Source organism: Panthera uncia (assembly GCF_023721935.1).
Source record: "Panthera uncia isolate 11264 chromosome B2 unlocalized genomic scaffold, Puncia_PCG_1.0 HiC_scaffold_24, whole genome shotgun sequence".
NCBI classification, from domain to species: Eukaryota; Metazoa; Chordata; class Mammalia; order Carnivora; family Felidae; genus Panthera; species Panthera uncia.
The window spans coordinates 65,306,169-65,331,351 of NW_026057580.1; the positions used below are offsets into that span (position 1 = coordinate 65,306,169).

At 43.2% G+C, this 25,183-nt stretch overlaps 1 protein-coding gene across 1 annotated transcript in view; it reads left to right on the forward strand.

Annotated features, from left to right (window-relative positions):
* CRYBG1 (crystallin beta-gamma domain containing 1) overlaps positions 1-25,183 on the forward strand; it is a 187,396-nt gene that overhangs the window by 128,086 nt on the left and 34,127 nt on the right. Inside the window, exons 3-8 of the mRNA XM_049654077.1 lie at positions 4,992-6,607; positions 11,925-14,256; positions 17,312-17,359; positions 17,445-17,563; positions 19,248-19,413; positions 22,440-22,579. Coding sequence (XP_049510034.1) covers positions 4,992-6,607; positions 11,925-14,256; positions 17,312-17,359; positions 17,445-17,563; positions 19,248-19,413; positions 22,440-22,579 — 4,421 coding nt within the window. The remainder of the gene's footprint in view (positions 1-4,991; positions 6,608-11,924; positions 14,257-17,311; positions 17,360-17,444; positions 17,564-19,247; positions 19,414-22,439; positions 22,580-25,183) is intronic.

The window sequence follows — 25,183 nt, forward strand, 5'->3', positions numbered from 1 at the left end:
CCAAGATCTCTGAAATTACAGGTAATAACACAGGGTGGCGTTACGAAGGAGCAGCTGCTGATAGCAGGCGCTGCCACACCAAGGCTGGGGATCACAAAACAGCCCTGCAGCCAGTGCTGCCTGGGCCTCTACTCACTGCTGGAGTATGGGCTTGTCCTAGATGCTTACACATGTCGCTAATGAGCCACATTTAACATTAGCCAACAGGAGCACTGTAAGACAAGCCTTAGCACACAACCCATGGGCCATCTCTGAGGTAGTCCTGTTGTGGACAGCTCTCGTCTTTATCAGGTGTGGGTTCCAAATGCAGGTTCTGTACAGTGAGGTGTGCACGCTGCCTTAAATAAGGTGTACAGGAGTGCACAAGAGAGAGCTAACCACCAAGGAGGTCTTGGGATTGCAGGGCTCTGCTGTAGTCTGTGAACACCCAGCCCAAGAACCCTCAGCAACCTGACCTTGCAGGGAGGAGAGCCTGGGGAGCAGCCGAGGAGAGCAGGATGAAAACTGATTGGCCCTCATGGCCTCTTTGCAAAACACCCCTCCCCAACAGATTATTATGGAGGTTGAGCGAGTAAGTGATAGGTCCCATCCTACCTTTACTACTCCAGGTGCAGACTCCTACGTGAGAAGGTAACTATTCTCTGGACAATTCGAAGGCCATCTAGCTTTTCACCTTCCATCTGCCATGCTTATATTCTCCTCCATGAGGAAAGAAAAATCCCTGGCTGAAAAGAAATGTATGTCCTATTTTAAGAAGGGGTTTTTCTCAAAGATTTTCTCAAAGACTGTGAACTTTACTTAGGATGAACAGTTCATTCTGAACTCTGCTCAGTGCCTTGCATAGACATATGCTGGAGATACTGAGGGGCTTGGCTCCTGGAGCAAGGCTGCATTCTGCTGTAAACAAGGATCTAGCTCTTGAAATGACTTGAGGCTCCTGTTGACCAAGAACTATGAAATGTGCTCCTGAGCCAGATGGATTGTTTCTCATGGGGAAGTTTAATTTGTAGTTGTTTTTTTTTTTTAAGTTTATTTATTTATTTTTGAGAGAGAAAGAGAAAGTGAGCAGGGGAAAATCAGAGGGAGAGGGAAAGAGAGAGAATCCCAAGCAGGCTCTGCACTGTCAGCACAGAGCCCAACTTGGGACTCAAACTCACAAACCATGAGATCATGACCTGAGCTGAAATCAAGAGTCAGATGCTTAACCAACTGAGCCACCCAGGTACCCCAGAAAGTTTTATTTTTAAACCATCTTTATTAAGATATAATTTATATATAAAAAATTGTACCCATTTTAAGTGTATCATTCCAGGAGTTTTGAAAGTTATGTACATATGTGTACCCATTAGCACATTTAAGATATAGAACATCACCATTACCCCCACAGTTCCTTTGTGTCTCTTTGTAGTCACATTGCACCCCTCCATCCCTTCCCTACCCTCCGGCAACTATTGATCTATTTTCTATGATTATATATTAGATTTGCATTGCCTAGAATAGCATATACATGGAACCATACAGTAGGTAATGTTTTGAGTCTGGCTTCTTTCACTGAACATAACATTTTTAAGCTTTATCCGTGTCATTACACACTTCAGAAGTTCAGTCCTTTTTATTGTTGAGTAGTATTCTGGTGTATGATGTACCACAATTTGTTTCTCCATTCACAGTTGATGGATATTTGTTTCCAGTTTTTGACAATTATGAATTAAACTTCTGTGAACCTTCATGTATAAACAAACAAAACTCTACAGTTCTAGGAAGTTCAATACACAAAACAACAGCCTGGCAGGTGATAAATTGGCTGCCCTTCTGAGGGGAAGAGGAGTCAAGTAGTTGTTGAGGCTGAGTTATAGAGAACAACCGGTTTTGTAAAAAAGCAGCTATAGCCAAAAAATGAAAAATGCCTGCACTGGGCAGAGAGGACTGCTGATCAGGCATCTTTCAACTCCATGGGAAAGGTGGATTACAACATGATTGGCAGGACAGAGTAATACATAAACCTAACGGTTTTCTTTTGAGACAGGCTAACAGTGAGCCCACAGACTCAAACCTTTTTTCCTGGGTACGTCTTTAGGATACATTTGAAGGTCTCTTCAGGCAACAGTGACAAAGCACTCCATCTCCAGAGTCAGAAAGACTACTGGCTGTTGACCTTTGGGCAGCGAAAAGTAACCTTGGTAAATGGGCATAAAAAGAGTACCTACCTCAAGGGCTGTTAGGAAGATTAGATGGGACTTTATGTAAATCTCCTTTTAAGTGTCTAGTGCCTAAGAAGGGCTTAGTAAGCATGAATTATGTTTAAAAATCATGTAATACTGGGGTGCCGCCTGGGTGCCTTAGCCCGTTGAACATCTGACTCTTGATTTCAGCTCAGGTCACAGTCCCAGGGTTGTGGAGTTGAGCCCCATGTGGTGCTTCATGCTGAGCGTGGAGCCTGCTTAAGATTCTTTCTCCCTTTCTCCTGCTCTCTCTCCCTCTCAAATAATTAATAAATAAATAAGTAAATAAATAAACAAATAAATAAATAAAGGGGCGGGGCACCTGGGTGGCTCAATTGGTTGAGAGTCTGACTCTTGATTTTGGCTCATGATCTCACCATTGAAGAGTTCGAGCCCCACACCGGGCTCTGTGCTGACAGCATGGAGCCTGCTTGGGATTCTCTCTCCCTCTCTCTGCCCCTCCCCGCTCACACCAGCTCGCGCTCTCTCTCAAAAATAAAAATAAATAAATACCATGCAATTCTTTTGACTTGTAGTAAGAATCCAAATATATTCCTTAGGTAGCCGGGATGTTTATTTTCTTCTTAAATTACACAGTGAATCCTTCTTATATTATTTATATAACCATTGTAGGATTGAATTATTAATAAAAATCTGGTTAGATTTTAGAAGCGTATCAATTCAGTCACACAAGCTCCCAATTGCTGCAACAAGGACCCATTTCCTCCTGCAGCAGCTAGCTCGTTCCAAAGCTCCCGCCAGGTGCTTCTCAAACCAAAGAACTGCTCAGGGCTGGTCAGTAAACGTGACTCATGAGCACTTCCTCAGGAGGTGTATGGCCTGCATTCAATCCCTTTCTCTGGGCTAACTCTACCTCGGGAGTGCCCTCTGCACCTCCGCGTCCTCTGAAATGGGTCTGGGTGGTGAAGCTGAAGGAGTACCCCCCTCGCCGCTCTTTGTCTCTTTGCTGTCGAGCTTTGCTTACCTCATTTCTACCGTGGGGTACCAGCACCTAACTAGGCTGTTGCAGAATTACATGTTACTCTGCCGCGGCTGTCTCAATACGTACTTGTCGACCATGTTAATATCCATGGTTTATCTTGATGTCTTTCCTATTTCCTACCACTTCCAAAGTTCACTGGCAAAGGAAATGGAGCTGAAGAGGTATTCCGGAACCTCTCGGTAAACAGTCAATATTGTAAAAACTGCCCTGAATGTTCGCCTTGGTGGGTGGGGCTCAAGCTAAGCTCTTGGGTTTTTAAAGGAAGGGGTAATTCCTAAGTTCTTGTAGCCACACGTATGGTCTTACGCGGAACACACCACCCTCCCCTACGAGCCAAGGCCGGTGCTAGCGTCCGGAGCTCCCTCCCTTTCCTAGGGAGGCCTCCTTCTCTTCCTGCCCGCCTGGTGCCCCACGGACCCCCTCTCCGCGTGGGGCAAACCCCACCGCGGCGCCTACTGGCAGGTTTCATTTTATTGATTTGTCCCGAGCGCCCTCCCCTTCCAGCGCAGGCGCCAGGTGAGCGCCCTTTGGCTCCAGGCTATGTAAGAGGCGCCCGTGTTTTCGCTTCCCGGAACCCGCGGCGATTTTTGCGGGTGGCCCAGACCCCTTCCCACGGGTGGCTCGGCTTCCGGGACTCGCGTCTGAAGCCCTGGGCCGCAGTGAGGGCCTGGCCCCCGGCCGAGGTCCGCGCGGACAGAGCCAGGTGCGCTCCTGTCCGCCGGCGCTTCCCGGACCCAGACGGGAGGGTATGAGAAAGTGGTCGTCCTCCTTCCCCAGGTACACCCCGTATTTGCACTCTTAGGAACTTCCCGCGGGGGAAAGGCCTTTCGGGTGAGGGCCAGAGCGGCCCGATGGCTTTGGGGGGAGAGGGGGAAACCAGCAGGCGTTTGAATGCCCGCCTGTTTCTCCCATTGGAGGAGTGCAGGCCCGCCCCTCCGGGAACCTCAGGTGTGGCTATGGGCGGGCCCAGGTGCCAGAATCCTGGTTTTCTTAAGAGCTTTCATTTGCAGTTCTATTGAACCCAGGCGGCTTCCTTCTGTCCTAGAAAGGACTACTAGAGCTTTTTCCTGGTTTTCCTTCCTTACTACAAAAAGAAAGGAGGTGTTTCAAAAACAAAAAAACACCCCCTTAAGATACTTTAGTGTCTTTACTGATGCCCTGTAGTCACGCATGTCAGTTTTGAAATTGCAGCTTTATTGAGGAAGGAGGTAAAAAGCAAAAGCTAGAGTCAATTGTTTATTTTGTGTAGGTGATTATTTGGACCTTACGAATTTTTCTCTAATTTTTTTTTAACGTTTATTTATTTTTGAGAAACAGAGTGTGAACGGGGGAGGGGCAGAGAGGGAGAGAGGGAGACACAGAATCTGAAGCAGCCTCAGGCTCTGAGCTGTAGCACAGAGCCTGACGCAGGGCTCGAACCCAGGAACTGTGAGATCATGACCTAAGCCGAAGTCGGATACTAAAGGGACTGAGCCACCCAAGGGCCGCCCCCCGCCCCCAATTTTTATTTAAAACACAAGACCTAGTTGAAGAACATGTTATTCTAAGTAGTGCCAAACACATCATGGGGCTTAAGAAAAATTAAAAAAGTAAAATCTGGGTTTATTTTGTTGGAATAAATGTAACAAAAACATAACTTTTTAATTTTCAATCAGAGACTGGTCTGTTACCATTTTGGCTTGTAGTTCTGCTATGTACTTACTATTAAAGAGGGGAAAACCCAGATTTTTTATAGTTTCTCTCCCCCAATCCCTTTTATTTTCCAGTCCAGAGCACAACCACCAGAAGAAAACAAAAGGAAGCCAGTTTTGGGGAAACTTGGCAATCTGTTCACGGCAGGAAGGAGAAGGACCAGCAGAAACGGGTTACAGAGTCCCACCAGCTCCAGTGCCAAATCAGTGTCTCCCAAAGATGTAGCCTCTTCCAACCCCCCAGAAAGAGAGAATGAGAAGAGTAAACCTCTGGGCAACCAACCAAAGCAAACTGACACGTGTGAGGAGGGCTCCCCGCAGGAGAAGCCCCAGGGGTCGGAGGAGCACCCGGAGACCTGTGTACAGGTGGACCCCCCTGACGCCAAGCTGTCACCTTGCACGAGCAGCCAGGCAGCGGCGGCGGCTGGGCAGCAGTGCCATGAATGTGATTCACTCCAATTAGAACCTCTGGAGGCAGAGGGAGAGTCTTTCCCAGGTGCCACCACCGCTGCCAAGCAGCTGCATTCCTCACCAGAAAATTCCTCCAGGCAAGAGAACGCAGAGACGCTGGCCCGCAGCCCGGCGGAGGACGCTTCACCGGGCACTGACTTCCAGCAGGAGACAGCCCAGGGTGCGAAGAGTGTGCCGGGGTCGCCCACCAGGGAGAGTTCCGGGGCTGGACTAAGGGAGGCCACCGACACAGCCCCCCGTGTGTGTGCCGGGGCAGTCCCTGTGGGGCCCCAAGCCACGCGCAGCCGCTCCCCCGAGGACGCGGCCGCTCCTCCAGGTGACCCACCGGCGGAGGGCGAGGGGAACCGCGCTGGCTCAGCGCAGGCAGACGGCAAAGCCGGGACCCAAGGACAACATTGCCGGCCTGGCGAGCGCACCCATCCCGCCACAGTGTTAACTTTGGACATCTACTTGAGCAAGACAGAAGTGGCACAGGTGGACGAGCCGGTGGCGATTACTCCGGGGGCAGAAGATTTCGGCGATTCCGACGACATGGAGAAGAGGCCCGGCGGCCGCAGGTCGGGCAGGCGGAGAAGGTCGCAGAAATCCACCGACTCCCCCGGGGCCGACACGGCGCCGCCCGACAGCGCGGGCAGGGACGACGCGGTGTTCGACTACGAGGTGGCGCCAAACGCGGCCACCGAGAACGGCTCCGCGGAAAAGAAAGTGAAATCTCCGCGGGCGGCCCCCGACGGGGGCGTTGCCTCTGCTGCGAGCGCGGAGTCCAAGCCCAGCCCCGGTTCCAGAGGGCAGCTCCGCGGGGAGTCGGAGCGCGGCAAGCAGCCGCCGCAGGCCTCGTCTCCCACCAAGAGGAGGGGCAAGAGCCGGGTCCCCGAGGCCGCGCCCACCTCGCCTGCAGGCGGCCCTCGGGCTCCCGCCAAGGAGTCCCCCCCCAAGAGGGCGCCGGCGCCCGACCCGGCCGCCAAGGGTGCCGCGGGGGACAACGGGGAGGAGGCGGCCCGTGTCATCCCCCGAGAGCTCACGGTCAAGAGCAGCTCGCTGCTGCCGGAGATCAAGCCCGAGCACAAGAGGGGCCTGCTCCCCAACCACTTCGACGGCCGGGGAGAAGCAAGTCGAAGCAAAGAGCTGGGCAGGTCGGCCGGTGGTTCTGACGCCGAGAGCTTGAAGCCCAGGAACCATTTCGGTGTGGGCAGGTCGACGGTGACCACTAAAGTGACCCTGTAAGTAGCGGCGGGTTGGGGCCTGGTGGAGCTGTGGGTCTCAGCTCACGTGCCGAGGGGCGTTTCCGGGGGCCTCGGGGTCTTTGCGTTTGTGGAAGAGCTCTCTCTCTGCACTGAACTTTTCCCCTCTGTGTTGGAAAGAAGTGAAGGGCTAGTTAACGAAGTTTAAGATGGCACTTTGGGAGCCTCCTGGGTTGTTCATTAACTGTTTTGGTAGATTTAAGCTGAATGAATGTAAAAATCTCTTGAGGCTGGATGTTTACATAATTAACTGAAAGAAGACTGCTTGGCCTGACCGGAGCTAAATCTTTATTCAAAATGTACACCAGCATTCTTGGATAGGGCACTCTTGACGCCTATGCAGTGAATTTGAAAACATGGAGCAAACACTCTTATGTTCACTATGACCCAGGAGCTTTGACGTGGGTGAGTTTAAGATAATTCACATAACTTTTTCTGGAATTTAGTGCAGCTTGAAAGAAAAAAAATTTTTTTTTCTAAGTCCTCTTCTTAGAATATTCGGGAGTTGAGAGAGGTGTTTTTGCCCCCAGGTTGACAAGTAATTCTTAGTTATTGAAATGGAGAAAGGACCAGGTTCTTACTGGGAGACTTAAAATGACACATGGGAAGGATCAAGCTCAACAACAGTTTGGCTACCTGCTGTTAAGTTCATTGATTTCCGCCCCCCCCCCCAAATATTTATTGAGTACCTTCTGTGCATGGTATGGTGCCAGGGACTATGGGGAAAAACTGATACTATGATTCAGTATATTGCCCTTGAGAAGTTTATGGCCCACTCTGGCAGGGCAAGACACAGATAAATATCTCTATGAGGTGATAGCTGTTGGAACTGCGAAGTGGGGTGCTGGCTGTAAAGGCCGGGGAGGTATAAAGCCCGAAGAAATCTCTCTTGGCTTTCTGGAGATGGGCTTGTTGCGCCTTGATGCTAAATGTGGTTTGTATAGGTGGATGGGGTAGGGAGGGCTCTTTTTAGAACTCAAGATTCTCCCCTTGCCATACTCTCACTTCCTCACCTCCCAGTTCGCACCTGTGAAAAATAAACATCTAAACTCCTCAAGTTTTTCCTGCATTTACACATTTATTAAAAGAGCTTGTGTTTTCACAGCATTTTGATGCTTAAACCGAATGGGTTTCATTCCATTTGAACTGTTGGATACATAAGCTTTAGAGTAGGAGGTCTGTTTGGTAAACACTTGAGGGACAACCTGCTTAATGAGTAATTTGAGCTACCTCACCAGCTGCCACCCTGGAGACCTTTGATAAAGTCAGCTATTTATTCTGTAACGGCTGTGTCAGAGAAATAACCAGAGTGAATGATGCCAATTATTTGTAGAAGGCCAGTGTGACAGACATTCAGACCTCCTAAGGGTGAGCCTGAGAAGAGTTGCTGTATGTGTAGCTGTTTCTTACCCTTACTGGTCTTCCAATCAGAAAACACCAGTGGAAAAACCAGAAATGTTACACTGCTCGGGAGTAAACAAACCTGGGAAGCAATCTTATAATGAAACTCACAGATCTTATAATGAAACTCTTATAAAAGTGATGTTTACTGTACAAGAACTAAACCACATGTCTTTTTCTCCATGCAGATTATTTTCTACCTAAAACTTTCCCTTTGTCAGGCATTTGGCTTATTTGTGTTTTCCACAGGGCGTTGCACTTGGTGAATCGACAAACTATTGAAATGGGAAATTAATTCCTTCTAGTTTTTTTTCCTCTTTGATGGATTTTTTTCCAGTTTTTTTCCTCTGATTGTATTTCAAGAAGAGATGTTACTCAGATTATTTTTAAAAACAATTTGCATCTTAAGTGTTAAAATTATTTTATATTCCCTGAAAGATGACTATGCAGCAGCATGTTTCTTGATGCTTTTAGAAAATTTGCATCTTCAAGTCTCTACCAAGTGTGAAATGTTGTGATTCTTAACAGTGGTATGTTTAGAATATGGAGAATTTTCCTCTGCTAACCACAGCTTTTAGACACCAGATTTTCCCCTCTCACGTTATAATAAAGGCATTACAACATGAATTACAGAAGCCTTCCTTTTAATCAGTTTGAGCTAGGTTAATTGTAGTGACTCGTGGTAGCAGAACTTAATAGCACAGAAAGTTTGGTTGTAAAATATATTTTGATCTTGGTGTAAATCTTTAATATGTAGATGTGTTTCCTGTCCTTAAGGTAGTTAGTTGTCTAACCTGCAGCATTTTCCATTTACATCACAAGATCTACTTTGATGTTTGTTCCTTGAGCTGATTTGTGAGAATTTTTAAAATGTGTATTTCCTGGTATGTGAACATCCCTCACTAACTGGTGACATCTGTAAACTCTGCTTTTCTAATCCACTGGCTTTAGAATTTAATCTTCGAGGCAGTGCTTATAAGTTAATTTTCCTTTTCAATTTAAGATCTGGGCCCACCATGAGGGAGCCTGGCTATCTTATGGAGATAGATATAGGGGAAAGCAATGCCTAAAAGAATATATCAAATTTAGTATTTAAATAAAATTCCTAAAAATAAAGCCTAAATTCTTAATGCTGTATTTGGGAAGAACTTCTCAAGTCTTCTCTCTTTTTTTTTTTTTTTTTTGTAATGTTTATTTATTTATTTTTGAGAGGGGATGGGGGAGGGCAGAGAGAGAGGGAGACCGAGAATCCCAAGCAGGCTCCGCATTGTCAGCGGCTCAGAGCCTGACATGAGGTCATGACCTGAGCCAAAATCAAAAGTCAGATGCTTAACTGATTGAGCCACACAGGCGCCCCTCAGTCTTCTCATTTTGTCCCAAAGGATAAGGAATCTCTCCCAAAGTCCTACTGCCTGTTCCTTCAAAAGGCTCCTCCTTCCTGAAGGCCAGTGAATCCATGTGGAGGCACCATGAGATTTCAGTGCTTCTCTACTTTGTATTCCCATTATCAAGGTGGCCTCCAAAATATGATGGCTTAATTTTATAGATCTCGTGATAATTCATTAACTTCTTGAATATGTAAAGCTGGGAAGGACCAGATTTGGTCCCTGAGGTCTGAAGAAGCAGAAGAGTTGAGTGGTCAGGAGCATGGCATCTGAAACCAGAACACCTGGTTTCAAATTATGACCCTGTCACTCACTAGCTGTGTGACTTCTGGCAAAATACCTACCTTCTCTAGGCTTTAATTTCCTCGTCTTAAAAGAGAATGTATAAAATTGTACATTAGGCAAGCACAGTGTTTCTCAAGTTGTGTCAGTGATTGTTAGTGGTTAGTATCTCTTCGTTTTATAAACCACGAGACCCGTGGTTTAGACATTTTTTTGTTTTTAGCTTTGGAGTCCATTTTTCTAGGAAAGCTTATATAAAAGTGCTGTATGAAGCAGATAAGTAGAAATGATTCTGGTTGAAAGGAGTGAGGCTGGCCAGCAACCCCTTTCATCAGTCTCTATGGTCCCTACTGTAGCCGTTGAAGAGAACTCCAAGAATTCCTTCAGCCATAACTTGGGGTGTGTGGGGTACAGGGAGGAACTCTGTTCTAAACTATCTAGTTCGTTTGTGCTTTGCAGATAGAGAAGGTAGCCAGTCCAGTGAGTTAACTTGACCAAGCTCACACAGATAATTAGTGTTATGAGCTAGGACCAGAGCTGGCTAATGTCATGCAGAGAACATGTTGTTTCTCAGAAAGAAGACAGTATGTACATTCAAAGATTTTTGATTTCCACGAGAGGGTAATTACAACCAAGAAAAGTAATAGTTTATAGAGCAAGGGGAAACTCCCTTTGCCCAAAAAATGATGACAAAACCAACAATTGAGTAATGAAAGTAAAGTATGGTACATCTATATGATGAAACTTTTATGTAGAGTTATAAAAAACTTTTCAAATTTTTAGTAACTTAAAAAGTGTTAAAAATATGAAATATAAGATTAATCTTTTTCTGAAAGATGAGATCTGAAGCTCTATGAACAGAATAATCCCAATTCTGTTAAAAAATATTTTACTATACATACAGATTCTGAATTATACTAAAATGTTAACAGGGAGATTGAGTGGTAGGATTGTGAGTGATTTTTCATTTTTACATTTTCCAAACGTTCTGTAGTGAACACACTTATATAATCAGAATAAAGTTACATGAAAGAAGATGGAGGGAATAAAATAGCCAAAGAGGTAAATAATAAATATTTTTATAATCTAGCTTTGTGAAATAATGTTTAAAAAGTTATGATGAAATGAAAATATTCAACTGATGTTTACAATGATATGTAAAAATCATTTACATATTTAAAATAAGGGAGTACATTAAATATTTAAATTCATTCTAATGTTCTTCAGGCCATAAGATGTCTTCAGACTCTAGTGTTGAGCACTGTGCTCACATTACTAGGTACTTGATAAACTTGCTAACCTCCTACCTCCAGACTTTCTTAGTTAAATCATACAGAAGCAAAACATCTGTTAAAAATAGTTGATAGTGTGAGGCACCTGGGTGGCTCAGACAGTTAAGCCTCCGACTCTTGGTTTCGGTTCAGGTCGTGATCTCATGGTTCTTGAGTTCAAGCTCCACGTTGGGCTCTATGCTGACAGTGCAGAGCCTGCTTGGGATTCTCACTCTCCCTCTCTCTCTGCCCCTCCCCAACTCACACTGTCTCTGTCTCTCTCAAAAATAAACTTTAAAAAAGAATAAAAAGGGGAGCCTGGGTGGCTTAGTCGGTTAAGCGTCTGACTTTGGCTCAGGTCACGATCTCGCAGTCCGTGAGTTCCAGCCCCGCATCGGGCTCTGGGCTGATGGCTCAGAGCCTGGAGCCTGCTTCCGATTCTGTGTCTCCCTCTCTCTCTGCCCCTCCCCGTTCATGCTCTGTCTCTCTCTGTCTCAAAAATAAATAAAAACGTTAAAAAAAAAATAAAAAAAAAAAAAGAATAAAAGTAGTTGATAGAGTCTTTAGGATTGTTTAAAAATAGTCTCATGAGGTTATAATAATAATAATAATAATAATAAAAGTCTCATGAGGGGCGCCTGGGTGGCTCAGTCGGTTAAGCGTCCGACTTCAGCTCAGGTCATGATCTCACGGTTTGTGAGTTCGAGGCCCGCATCGGCCTCTGTGCTGACAGCTCAGAACCTGGAGCCTGCTTCAGATTCTGTGTCTCTGTCTCTCTGCCCCTCCCCCACTTGTGCTCTATTTCTCTGTGTCTCAAAATTAAATAAGCATTAAAAAAAATAGTCTCATGAAAAAACAAATGTTCTATACCAGAAAGATGTTGGTTTTGGAATAAATTGGTATGTTCACTTTTTAAAACTAGGCCAATAACTTTATCTTCCTGCTTTATTTTTGCAGCCCTGCCAAGCCCAAACATGTGGAACTAAATCTTAAAACCCCTAAGAATCCTGACAGCTTGGGAAATGAGCATAATCCATTTAGCCAGCCAGTTCATAAAGGAAACACTGCCAACAAAATCTCCTTGTTTGAAAACAAACGGGCAAACAGTAGTCCAAGACATGCTGACATTCGAGGCACAAGGAACACTCCTGCCTCTAATAAAACATTTGTCGGGAGGGCGAAGCTGAACTTAGCCAAAAAAGCCAAGGAAATGGAGCAATCCGAAAAGAAAGTAATGCCAAGTAGTCACCAGAATGGTATGCGGGTGAAGGAAACCTCTGCAGAATCCAAAGTTACTGAAGAGGAGATTGTACCAGCAGCCGGGAGCCCCGGTGCAGGAGGATCAGAAGGCGAGCCCGCCGAGGGTCAAGCTCTTGGTTGTCCGCTTACCCAAGGTGATAGAGCAGATGTGCAAACAGATGCTGGCTGCCCTTCCGAAGCAGTGGTTACTGCTCTGATTCCTGTTAAGGACCACAAGCTCTTAGGAGAGGATGACTCAAAGCCTGCAGACAGCAAAAGACTTGTACTCAAAAATATGACTGATCCAGCAGAAGACATTCCCGCCCTTCTTGATACCAAAGAGTCCCCTCCAACAGCCGGACCAAAGCCCCAGGATACGTTTTCTGACTCACAGCCCCCAGCTGAGTCATCTAACAGGCTTTCTCTTTCACAGCCTGCACCCAAAGACACATGTGTTGAAGCTACCATGAGCAATTTTCCATGCACTGATCTAAAAGTGTCAGAAAACCATAATGGATGTGTTCTGTCACAAAAGAATGATGAGAACGTGCCCCCCTCCAAACTTGCAGGAGAAGGAGGAGAAGCAAGCCCTCCTTTGTCCACAGAGCACAGCCCGGGAGCCGTGGGCACTGAGGGTCCGTCCAAGGTCCTTGTCCAGGTCCAATCCTTCATGCTCCCCGTGGAGAACACCCAGGATGTAGGCCCCCAGGTCCTCTCAGAGATCTCTGCAGTTAGAGAAGCACAGTTGCCAAGTTGCCACAACGATGAACTTGAAGTGGTTTCTGTTGCAAGCTGTGCTCCCCAGAAAGAGGAAGTTCTGGGCAACGAGAGCACATCACCCAAACACACTCACTGCAAAGAGGAACACGCAGCGAAATCTGGCCCACAAGTTATGCCGCCAGAACCAGAGAAAACTCTGCCTATCCAGGCTCAAAGTCAGGGCGACAGAAGAGCCCTGAAGACTGAATCCAGCCCTGTCAGCTCCTCTGGTGACCGAAATCCTTCAGAAGCTCCTCAAAGTCCACATCGGAATGTTGCGAATGGCCAGGACAGCCCTGCCAGTCTTTTGAACATTTCTGCTGGTAGCGATGATAGTGTATTTGATTCTTCTTCCGATATGGAAAAATTCACTGAAATTATCAAAAAGATGGACAGCACGGTCTGTGTGCCTCAGAAGAAAAAGAAGTCCAGGGTGCCAAACTCTCCTGCCCCTCACTTTGTCATGCCTCCTATTCACGAGGACAATTTGGAAAAGGTGTTAGATCCCAACGTGTTTACCTTTGGTTTGGGGAAGAAAAGGGAAAACCAGCCAGAAATGTCACCGGCCTTACAGCTGATGCAGAACCTTGACACAAAATCCAAACTGAGGCCCAAACGTACATCCACCGAGCAGAGTATTCTTTTCAAGTCCTTGTACACTCACACTAATGGGAAAGACGAACCTCTGCTGGCTCCAGAAACAAATGACAAAGAGAACAAAGAGATTACAAATGGGGGCGTTAAGAGATCTAGGCTAGAAAAAAGTGCACTCTTCTCAAGCATGTTATCTTCTTTACCACACGACAAAATCTTTTCTCCCTCTGTGACATCAGTCAGTACTATGACCACATCTTTCGGTGCTTCTCAGAACAGTTCTCTTTCTCGGTCTTTGCCGTTGCAGCCCGGGGCCGAGGGTGCCCCGCCCTGCGGTTCAGACAAAGAACAGCCAAACCTTCCAGCCAACAGCGTAAAGGTCTTCAACTTCAACACCACAAATCCGTCTCCTTTGGGTTTGAAAAGTCCAGGCTACATGGAGAAATACCTGCCAAAAGAGGAAGCCAACGAAGATCTGGGCTCACGAAGCAATCCACACTTGCCAGAAATGAAATTTTCTGAATTTTCTAAACTGAAGAACAGCGATGATCTGGAAAAAGCTAATCATGTCGAAAGTGTTCTTAAGTCAAACTTGCCAAACTATGGAAATAGCGACACAGACTTGATGGGTCTTTTCAAATCTGGCCGGTTTGACCCAAGCGTGTCTTTTTCTGCAATGTCATTATCAGATCCAACCGTAAGTAGCAACATATTACCATTTATTGGGGGTGTTTATGAAATGAGAGGAGAGAGAGATGACAAGCCATTCGTGTTCTTTCAAATGGGTATGCGTGTGAATGAGAGTTTGCTGTTCATTTATCACATTGAAAACCTACTATGTGTAGAAGAGACTGCTAGGGAGGAAGAAGGGCACTTAGATTCTGTCTTCAAGGTTTTAGTAGTGTAGCAGGAAAAATGAGCTACAAATGTTTTAAAGCTAATGAATTTATATGTTGTATTCTGAAAGGTGTAGGTAAGGTACCTTGAGAGTTCAGAGACAGACCAGATGTTCTCTCTTACCTGGTTCTGCGTAAAAATGCTCCGTGTTGTACTTAGAATTTTGAATATTTGTAAAGCTGTTTCATTTATTGAAAAAAGCCCCCACCAAGAAATCTTCCTAATCCCTTCTCTTGCGATGTAAGATTCACTCTTTCTTCCCATAAGTAGCAATAGATGATTATCCCGTATAATCCAGGAACTAATTTCTCTTTATTTGGAAGTTTCATCAGGGAAACATTTTTTTCTACAAAGGTGTGGAAGCATAAAGGCTTTTGGTCTGCACTGAGTCTTTCCCTCAATGTGATAGAGAGGACAGCGGAACAGGATTTTGAGGAACAATTATGATTTCTCCATCTTCCTTTACCTGATTTCCAGAAGTTGTTTTCTTTACTGAGTTTTTGGTGCGAATGTGTCTTTCTGTTACCTCACTTAATGCTCAAGTGGAGGGAAGACCATGAATGAGGAAGGCAGAATGTAAGTTCCAGAGGGCGGCTGTGCTAGCCCCAAAACTGGAGTGGACCTCTGTTCCGGCCGCCTCGCACAGCCAGTCAATTCCGATCCTGTGCCCCCTTCCTCATTTTACAGGGAGTACGGCACGTTTCTGTTTGCTGCGTGGCCTTTGGCTCGAGCCTGTCATAGAATATAATTTTGGAAGCTCTTTCAAAATGTACGGTTGGGTATCCTGTGGAAGTTCAGATCCCTCTTTTCAAAAATTTGCAAACTTTTTGGTCTCAGGACACTTTCCTATTTAAAAATTGTTGAGGACACCAAAGAGCTTTTGTCCATATGGGTTCTGCTTATTGGAATTTATTACATTAGAAATTAAATCCTGCCATTTGCAGCAACGTGGTGGAACTGGGAGGGTATTATGCTGAGTGAAATAAGTCGGAGAGAGACAGATATGTTTTCACTCATATATAGAAGTTGAGAAACTTAACAGAAGACCATGGGGGAAGGGAAGGGGAAGAAATAGTTTCAAACAGAGAGGGAGGCAAACCTTAAATACAGACTCTTAAATACACAGAACAACCTGAGGGTTGATGGAGGGGAGGGGGGTGCATAGGGGAGAGGGGAAAATGGGTGATGAGCATTGAAGAGGGCACTTGTTGGGATGAGCACTGGATGTTGTGTGTGGACGATGAATCACAGGAATCTACCCCCAAACCAGGAGCACACTGTTTATACTGTATTTTAGCCAAATTGACGATAATATTAAAAAAAAAAAAAAAGAAAAGAAATTAATACTAAGAAGAGTTTAAGTCATGAGAACACACAAGCACCTTCTATTAAGGCATCAGAGAAGTTATACCATCACATGTCCTGGACCATCTGGAAAATTCTACCATGCTCTTGTGAGAGAAAGAGACTGAAAAGGAAAATCCCCCCTTCTTAATAAGAAGTGTTCTCATAATATGAGAACATTTTTGACCTCAGTGACTTCCTGAAAGGTTTTTGGAGATCCTTCAAGGGCCCCGGGACCACGCTTTGAGAACCACTGCTGTAAACAAACAAAATTGAATCAGCACATAGCGCTCAGAAATCATAAGATTTTTGAGTGTTTCTCTCAAGCGCAAAATTTCCACTGGTCTACTTCCCATTCATTCCAGCCTTATTTTCTCTTTTTAATCATTCTTTGATCACTTCTCTTATCTGACAGCAGTCTGGTGAGTCTGACAACAGAATACACAGTTTCCCTCTGGAATCTCTTGAAAAATCACGCCAGATCAAGTAAAAAGGAGAAGCAGACGAAGTGCTTTATACTTTCTCTAGGTCTTTTTATGATTAAAAAATTTTATTTTTTGTTTTTCCGTAGGTCTTGGGCTTTGTTTATTCTATAACTATTCTGTCTTTATTGTCTTACCTGAATTTTGTTTTAAATTTCAGGCTTTGTCTTCAGCTTATCTACTTCTAATGTGTATATATAAATAAGTATATGCCGTTTGGATTTCTAATAATGCTCTCCTGAGGCCTTCTTGTGGTCTTTGGCATGCTTTCCTGTGCCATGGTGCAAGAGTGATCAGATCAAAGGCAGTCCTTAAAATAAGCATCCTGGTCAGCATTGAAAGTAGTTCATGTTTTATAATATTTTTTCATGTGTAATTACTATTTTTATTATGCATTTCTGGTTTTACTGGTCTTGTCAGCTCGTCTTGAAAATGATTAATTTTAGAGTCATAAAAAATGTATTTTGTCCATCAAAAAGGGAGGATTCAGTATACTGTGTGTAATATACTTTGTGGTATATACCATAAACCCCCTTTTATGTAGACTAATACTTGTTATGTGATAAGATGTTACTGTGAAAAAACAGTATTTATAGATTCGGATAAGTATATAAACACTTAAAACTGATTCAGCTTCTTCTAGATACATAATTAATACTTTATAATTTCTCTTGAGATTGTACAGAGATCATCTGAATTATAATTTCTTAGCTGAATTCTTATTCTGTGGACTGATATAAGGTCTGGCTCTTGGACCCTGAATTTTCTAAATTGGTAGAAATATTCTACCTGTTTAAATGAGAAATTGAAATGGCACATTCAGTTAGAGGAGAAAAAGATCTCTTAATTTAATAGTGTAGACTCAAAGAGCACTTCAGTACAGCTTTGGCACAGATCAAGGTGCACTGCTTCAAAACTGATAAATTGTGAGGCAAAAATATGATCTTACTTAAAGGATCATGGGTGGAGAAACTCTGAAGACTTTTACACAAAGTTTAATTTCTTGTGTTTTTGTTCATCTGATTACAGATACTTAGAGGAAGTGTTCCTAATAAAATCAATCCCCGGCCTGGAAAGGTAAGATGATGTTCCATTTCTAGCCTAGATTTTATTTTAGTCTGATAACGTCCAATCCTGTGCTGCCACTCTCCTTTTCTTATAGGTAGTGATCTACAGGGACCCAGATGTCTCTGAGGAGTGCATTGAAGTTTTCGGTGACATTGAGGATTGTACCTCTTGGAGCCTCTCTCCGGTGGTAATCGTCAAGGTCGTCAGAGGATGGTAAGAAGGGCACTGTGGGTTCCTGACTTAGAGGGTTTGTGTTTTACATTTTTAATTACCTTTTTGGTCTTCAGTACTCATTTAAAATTATGCCTTTAGCAATGTAAAGGGCAGAAAATACTAGTCTTAGTAGTAAAAGAAATTCATATGTAAGAAATTACGGTTTTTAAATATTTTTTATTTATTTTTTATTTTTACATTTATTTATTTTTGAGAGACAGAGAGAGACAGAGCACAAGCCAGGGAGGGGCAGAGAGAAAGGGAGACACAGAATCCGAAGCAGGCTCCAGGCTCTGAGCTGTCAGCACAGAGCCCAATGGGGGGGCTTGAACTCACCAACTGTGAGATCATGACCTAAGCTGAAATTGGACGCTTAACTGACTGAGCCACCCAGGTGCCCCTAAGATATTACGGTTTTTAACCACGTTTCTGATTTATAGAGGTGATGCCTTATTTATGTACAGCTTTCCTTTCCCATATATCCTCATTTCACACTGCTGGGACTAATGCACATCAGAGTCCACACGAACACTTCTGGTTTATGAATTTTCAGAGACATTGGTAAGAACTTCAGTAGTCATGTGGGTATAATATTAAATATCCTATAAGAAAAGACATTTTGGATGACTAACCTAAAATTTATTTTTCAACTTTTCAGCAACAGGTGGTTTTGATTAAAGGAACTGGTGAAAAAATTATTTACCAGCTTGATGGCTTCTAGGAAATACACAGGAAGTTGAATTAAGAAAAGGCATTTTTAATAAATCACTTATCTGGCATAAATACTTATCTTTGGTACCTATCTATAAACTTTTTTGAAATGTGGTTGGGCTTTAGACAATTGTGGTCTAAAAAACTAGTTAGGGTTTTTGTTTGTTTTCTCTTTGATTAAATATGCAACATCTTTCCTGTTAGGTTTTAAATATTTTAATATTTTTCTATATATTCAACGCATTCATTACAAAACTACAATTAGCTGTTGTTCTTAAATTTGACGACTAAAAATACGGCTAAAGACAAATTTTCTAACAATGTTATTTTTAATATGCTAGTGCTTTTTTTTCCCCAACTTTTGTTGGCTTCTCTTTTAAAAGTATAAGCATCTAAGAGCAGCACTGTCCTATATTAAATGAGATTTTCCTTAGTGTTTGGATGTTTGTTGTTTGGAAGGGGAATTTTAAAATGCTTTCCATTAACATATATTACTTTATATCAATATACCCATTGATATGGCTCTAAAATATAAGTAAAAATCCCTCTAAGAGCAATATCTTCTACATGTATAAGGAGAAAAAAGCATTATAAGATAAGTCCATTTATCTGATGTAGTACCATTTATAACTGTTCACTAACTGACAATTCTGTAGCACATTAGTGGCTCTACAATGTTCGTATCGACAGTCAAAAGTTCTTTTAGATCCTGATATGGTTTTTCGATTATCAGAGGCTTAATTATGCCCAATAAGTTTAGTTTTATGGAGAGTTTATACATCTTAACTGCCGGAGAATTTCCACAAAATATATATAATAACTGGCTGCGGTGTATATTGTGAGAGAGAGAAGAGAAGGGGAGGAGAGGGAGACAAGAGCAGGGTGGATGGGGAGAGAGGCTATTAGCTAGAATATTTGAGTTATCAATACCTCATCAAGTGTAGCTAATAGTTTTGCTGTGTTTTACTCTTAGTTGGATTTTGTATGAGAAACCAAATTTTGAAGGGCACTCCATTCCCTTAGAAGAAGGAGAATTGGAACTCTCTGGTCTCTGGTGTATAGAAGATACTTTGGAAGGAAACGAGGAGGCAGAGTCTGCTAAGCCTGTGGTGATTGGTTCACTCAGACATGTAGTCCAGGTAGGTTATGGGAAAACCAGAATCCACTGATTCAGCCAATATCTATCTATCTATCTATCTATCTATTTATTTATTTATTTATTTATTTTGTTTATTCATTTTTGAGACATAGACGTGAGTGGGGGAGGAGCAGAGAGAGAGGGAGACACAGAATCCAAAGCAGACTCCAGGCTCTGAGCTGTCAGGACAGAGACCTAATCGGGGCTCAAACTCACGAATCATGAGGTCATGATCTCAGCTAAACCCACCTGAACCGGTTAACAGATGTTTAACCGACTCAGCAACCCAGGCGCCCCTGATTCAGCAAATATTTATTGAATGCCAAGGATGATACTTACTTTGAGAGAAAAATTCGCTTTATGACATAAGTGAATGGGAAAAACAGTTGATTGGTGCTCCATGGATATATTTTCCATACATTTGTACACTTGAAATGAATTAGAAAAGAAACATTCTAATTGATTAGTCTTTTTTTTTTCCATGATGAATTTGGAAGATTGATTTCTTACTCCTGTCCCCCATCCCCATCTCCATCTCCAAATGTATTTTACTTAATAACCTGATTTTGATGAATTCTATATGAATAAGTTTTTCTTTTACTTAGTGTTTTGGTTGCTGTGTGAGTTATTTTTTGTTATTATTTTTTAATGCTTATTTATTTTTGAGAGAGAGAAAGCGTGAGTGGGGGAGGAGCAGAGAGAGAGGGAGACACAGAATCCGAAGCAGGCTCTAGGCTCCGAGCTGTCAGCACAGAGCCCGATGTGGGGCTCGAACCCTCAAACCGTGAGATCATGACCTGAGCCGAAGTCAGATGCTTAACTGAGTGAGCGACCCAGGTGCCCCAGTTGCTGTGTGAGTTCTGATTACCTTGAGTGGCTTACAGGAATTTTATTTTGGAAAAATAAATAATCCCCAAATAATTCAGTTGATAGTTCAACTCTGGGATTTCATGTGGGTTTAAGAACAGTAGGTACTTAAAGTCACTTTAGGGACTGGGTAAAATGTCTTGGTTCCTTATCTGTTGATAAGGAAGTTGTATCTGTCTGTCTTTGTGGCGGTTGGAATTTGATGATTCTTTACCTTTAAAAATATAGTTAATGGTATCTTCCAAGTGGAAAATTAAAACCCCATTTGTGTAACAGATGGGCATTAGGGTGCAGTAGGGAGATAAGGAATGTTACAAAATGAGAATGAGTAAGAATGAGTAACAGCTTTTGGCAGAGGGAAATATCACTTGTTTCTTAAATCAACATTTCTGAGTGACTTCAATGATCATTGGTATTCTAAGTGATTTATCTTTTAATAGTTTTAAGAATGTAATGTGATAAACCTTAAAACATTGAGGAACCCCATTTTAAAATGTGATAGACAGGGGCGCCTGGGTGTCTCAGTCGGTTGAGCCGTCTGACTTCTGCTCAGGTCATGATCGCACAGTTTGTGAGTTCGAGCCCCACTGTGTGCTGATAGCTCAGAGCCTGGAACCTGCTTCGGATTCTGCGTCTCCCTTTCTCTCTGCCCCTCCCCCGCTCACATTCTGTCTCTCTCAAAAATAAATATTCTTAAAAATTAAAAATCAAATGTTATAGTCATGGGATAATTAACCTGCCCTTTTTATTTATTGCTCAAATAATACTGGTAATAAAGCAATGTTTCAACCTATCACCCCAATCCCACCATCATGAGATATTTTCTCGTAATTATTCTAAATTCCCTGCTCCATCTTGGCCATATTCCATTTTCTGTAGTTATAATCATGATACAGGTACAGTGCTGTTTTCCTTTTTTTACTTAAAACTGTGGTTGGCAATCCTTTTTCTCTCTATAAATAATTTTCCTGAAGATCACACTCCCTTTGGTGACCTCTCTTAGTGAGGTGCAACGGTGTCAGAATCTGGTGGGTGAGGGTTCAGGTGCTCTCCAGAGCCGGAGGGTAAATAAAGGCAGTGAAGCATATTGGTAAAGAGGCGCCTCCTATCTTGCCTGGTAAGAGCTAACTTAATGCACTTAATGCTTTTCATGTTACGTATTATATGGTTTGAGGTTTCCATGAAATGATGTACCATCATTTATTTTACCTTCTTTTTTGTGGGAATTGGTTGTTTTTAGTTTTTTACTATTTTAAACAATGCTGTATGAACATTTTTGTGCATTTAATCATTTATAAATTTCTGATTTATTTAATTAGGGTGAATTTTTCTGAATGGTGTCATGTTAAAGGGTAGGGACACTTATGACTCCTGATACGTTACGATTTTTTTTTTTCAACGGATTGTGGTTGCTTAAACATGAACATAAGTCACTGCATAGTTAAGAGGGTCACCTTTTTAGTGCATTAAATTTGTTCCTTTTGGTTATGTTTAAAAGAGCCTCCCCTGAGCCAACCTAAGTGTCATTCTTCTGTATCTCAGTTCACCTAGCTCAGCAAGATTAGAGTTCAATAAATGTTTGATTAGCACTTAGGCACTCAGCCAAGAGAGGCCTTTTGAAGTATGTTTGCTGGGCAGGACATGGAACAGTGACCACAGTCATAAATGTGTACCTTTGTTTTAACAACTTAGACCAAACCACCATCGTAGAGCTTTGATCATAGTCAAGGAGAGTTACCATAAGGGGTTTGTTCATAGGCACAAAACGGCAGTTGAGGAAGGCTCCAAATGCAGCCCCTCTATGGACTCTAGAGCCTCTGGAGTTGGATGGTCACTTCTGAGGAGAGCAACTAAAACTCCTGTCACCAAGGAAAGCTAAGCAGTGTTTTCAGTGAGGATGAGAGGAATAAATATGTTCCAGAACATTTATGGGGATCTTTGCTGAGGTATATGGCCAAAGCAACATGGCTGCCCCAAAAGACCACATATTATTAAGTCATGGGTGAAAACAGGGAAGGGATAAATGGCAGGTGCTCTGTGAAATGTATGTGTATATTTAAAGTTTATTTTAATTATTTAAAAAAAATAACGAGCTTATTGTAGAGTTAAGTACATGCTGTAATTATTATCATATACGCGTACTTCTTTTTCTCCCTTCAGGATTACAGAGTTAGTCAGATTGACTTATTTACTGAACCAGAAGGGTTAGGACTCCTAAATTCCTACTTTGACGACACTGAAGAGATGCAGGGGTTCGGTATCATGCAGAAGACTTGTTCCATTAAAGTACACAGGGGCACGTGAGTATTTTATTTCAGATGCAATTTTAATGAAGCTTTTTTGTGAGTGTACTACTGGAAGGACTTAAGTTACTCTCTGATTTGTTGTCCTGTTAAGTGATGATCGACTAAAAGGGTTTTTTTTTCCAGATGGCACATAAAATTCTGCTTCTTTTGTACCTATGTCACTATGGTTCAGCTCTCTTCTAAACAATAACGATTTCTTGGAGGAAGTGCAGGGGAGGAAAAAACTGCGTTTTTAATGTTGGGATTTCCTTATCACAGAGGAACCTGATTCATTCCGAGCTGTGTAACAGATTTTGCCTTCATGGTAATTCAAAGGAGGTAATTCAAAGCATGTGTTCCTGATACTTCAGGAGGCCCTCCAAGGCCAACACACATGGTACTTGACTTCCTTGAACATTTTCACACAATGCTGTCCAGAGCCCTTACGAGGTTGGTTTCACAAATTGCAGGAAACTGCAAGAGTGTTTTGAAGGAAGTGGGGAATATCTCAGATGGGGGGAATTAGGACAGAAAGTGCAGGCGGCAGTCCCGAGTATCGAGTGTCGTGGTCTCTGAAGTGGAGCAAACAGCCCAGGGCATGGGAAAGACATCCACTGAGATGCAAGAAAACACGCTGAAGCTTCTCTATATTTCTTTCATGCATTCATTGTTTGATGTTACTTTATTTTTGAGAGAGAGAAAGCAAGCAGGGGAGGGGTGGAGAGAGAAGGAGAGAGAGAATCCCAAGCAGGCTCTGCACTATTAGTGGACACGGGGCTCAAACCCACGATCTGTGAGCTCATGACCTGAGCCGAAATCAAGAGTTAGATGGTCAACCAGCCAAGCCACCCAGGTGCCCTCCATTTCATTTAAAATCTCCTCCTTTTAAGATTTTATTGTTATGTATGTTTTCTATTCATAATGTATTCAGTGATAACATATATAATTTATAAATATTCGTATATTCAGAGAAGGCTCAAAAGTTTTTGGCAATGGCATATGCAAAAAACAATACCTGTGTAACGGGTCAGATAGGAAATACTACAAGAAACACGAATCCGAGAAACAGCAGTAATGCTGTTTTAGAAGGATGGTCAGTTAAGATCTCTGGTGACATTTCAAGGAAGGGACAGAGTCAGCCCTTGGGATGTTTGAGAGGGGAGGCTCTGGGGGCGTGTCCCAGGCAGGAAGCCATTGTGAAACCCTGCTGGGTGTGTTTGGGGAACTACTTAGGGGGTCAAGGTGGCTAGAGACGAGTGAGCTAGGAGGACTGGGATGGGAGAGAGGCCTCATGTCCTGTCTGGTTTGGGGAGGGATTTTAGATTACTCCAAGTGACATGGTGATCATTTTGATCTAACTTGTTCTTTAGAAAGCTCACTCTAGCCACTATGTAGAAAATAAACTGTAAAGAGGCAAGAGTGGAGGGCACCTGGTGGCTCAGTCAGGTAAGCATCCCAACTCTTGATTTCAGCTCAGGTCACGATCTCAGGATCATGAGATGGAGTTCTGTCAGGCTTTGTGCTCAGTGCAGAGACTGCTTAAAATTCTTTCTCTCCCTCTGTCTCTACCCCTACCCCTCTCATGCATGCACGCTAGTGCTCTTTCTTCCTCTCTCTCTCTCTCTCTCTCTCTCTCTCTCTCAAATGAAAAAAAAAGAAATAGAGACGAGTGGAAACAAAGAAACCAATTAGGAGGCAGTTGCAATTATATAGGCAAGAGGTTTTGGTGGCTTAGTGCTGGTGAGAAGTGGTCAGATTCTGGATACATTTTCATGGTAGAACTGTCAGCATTTACAGACAGATTGTATGTGGGGTGTGAGGGGCTGAGAAATATCTAGGCTTTGGGACGCCAGCATTTATTGGGATGGAGAAAACAGGAGTTCAGTTGTAAAGAGGTGAAGCTGGTCGTGCCAACTGTACATCCAAGTAAGAGGACAGGAAGGTGACTGGATACAGGGGACTGGGGTTCCAGAGGGAGGCTGGAGATAGAAATTCAAGAGTCCTCAGCACAGAGAAGGTACTTCAGTCATGCACTGGATAGATCTCAAAGGGAGTAGAGAAGCCATCTGAGCCTTGGGCTTGTTTATATTTAGTGGTTGGGAAGAAAAGGAGGAAGCTAAACAAAAGAAAAGGTCTTCATCTTCACCGCCTTTAATTTTTTTTCCTACATCAAAGAGATCTGTAGATCTTTTTTCTCAAAGTATTAATGTGAAATTGAGAGCAACCACTTTCCTTAGAAAAGAATGAAATAGGCGTCTGCCATAATATTTTAATCTCTGTGTCTGGACGGTTTCATGACTCAGGCTTGGGCTCTGTTGAAGCATAATGAGCTACATCTAAGTAATGTCTCTTACTTCACAGTAAGTTTAACTTGTCTCACAGAGGGGGAGTCCCAAACCTGCCGTAGCATCCAGTTTACGATGGCTTGTGTGGGGACAGACCTCTTTTTTTTGGCTGTTCATTTCTATTGCCGTTAGGATAATAGAAAGCTACTTTGGATGTCAGTTCAAAGTTGGGGTCGTTGAACTTGGTTGGCTGGCTTTGGGAACAGGTCATTAGTACTTTTATAGATCTCCAGGGGGAGTCTTGATGGGTTGGGAGAATTCAACTGATAATAAG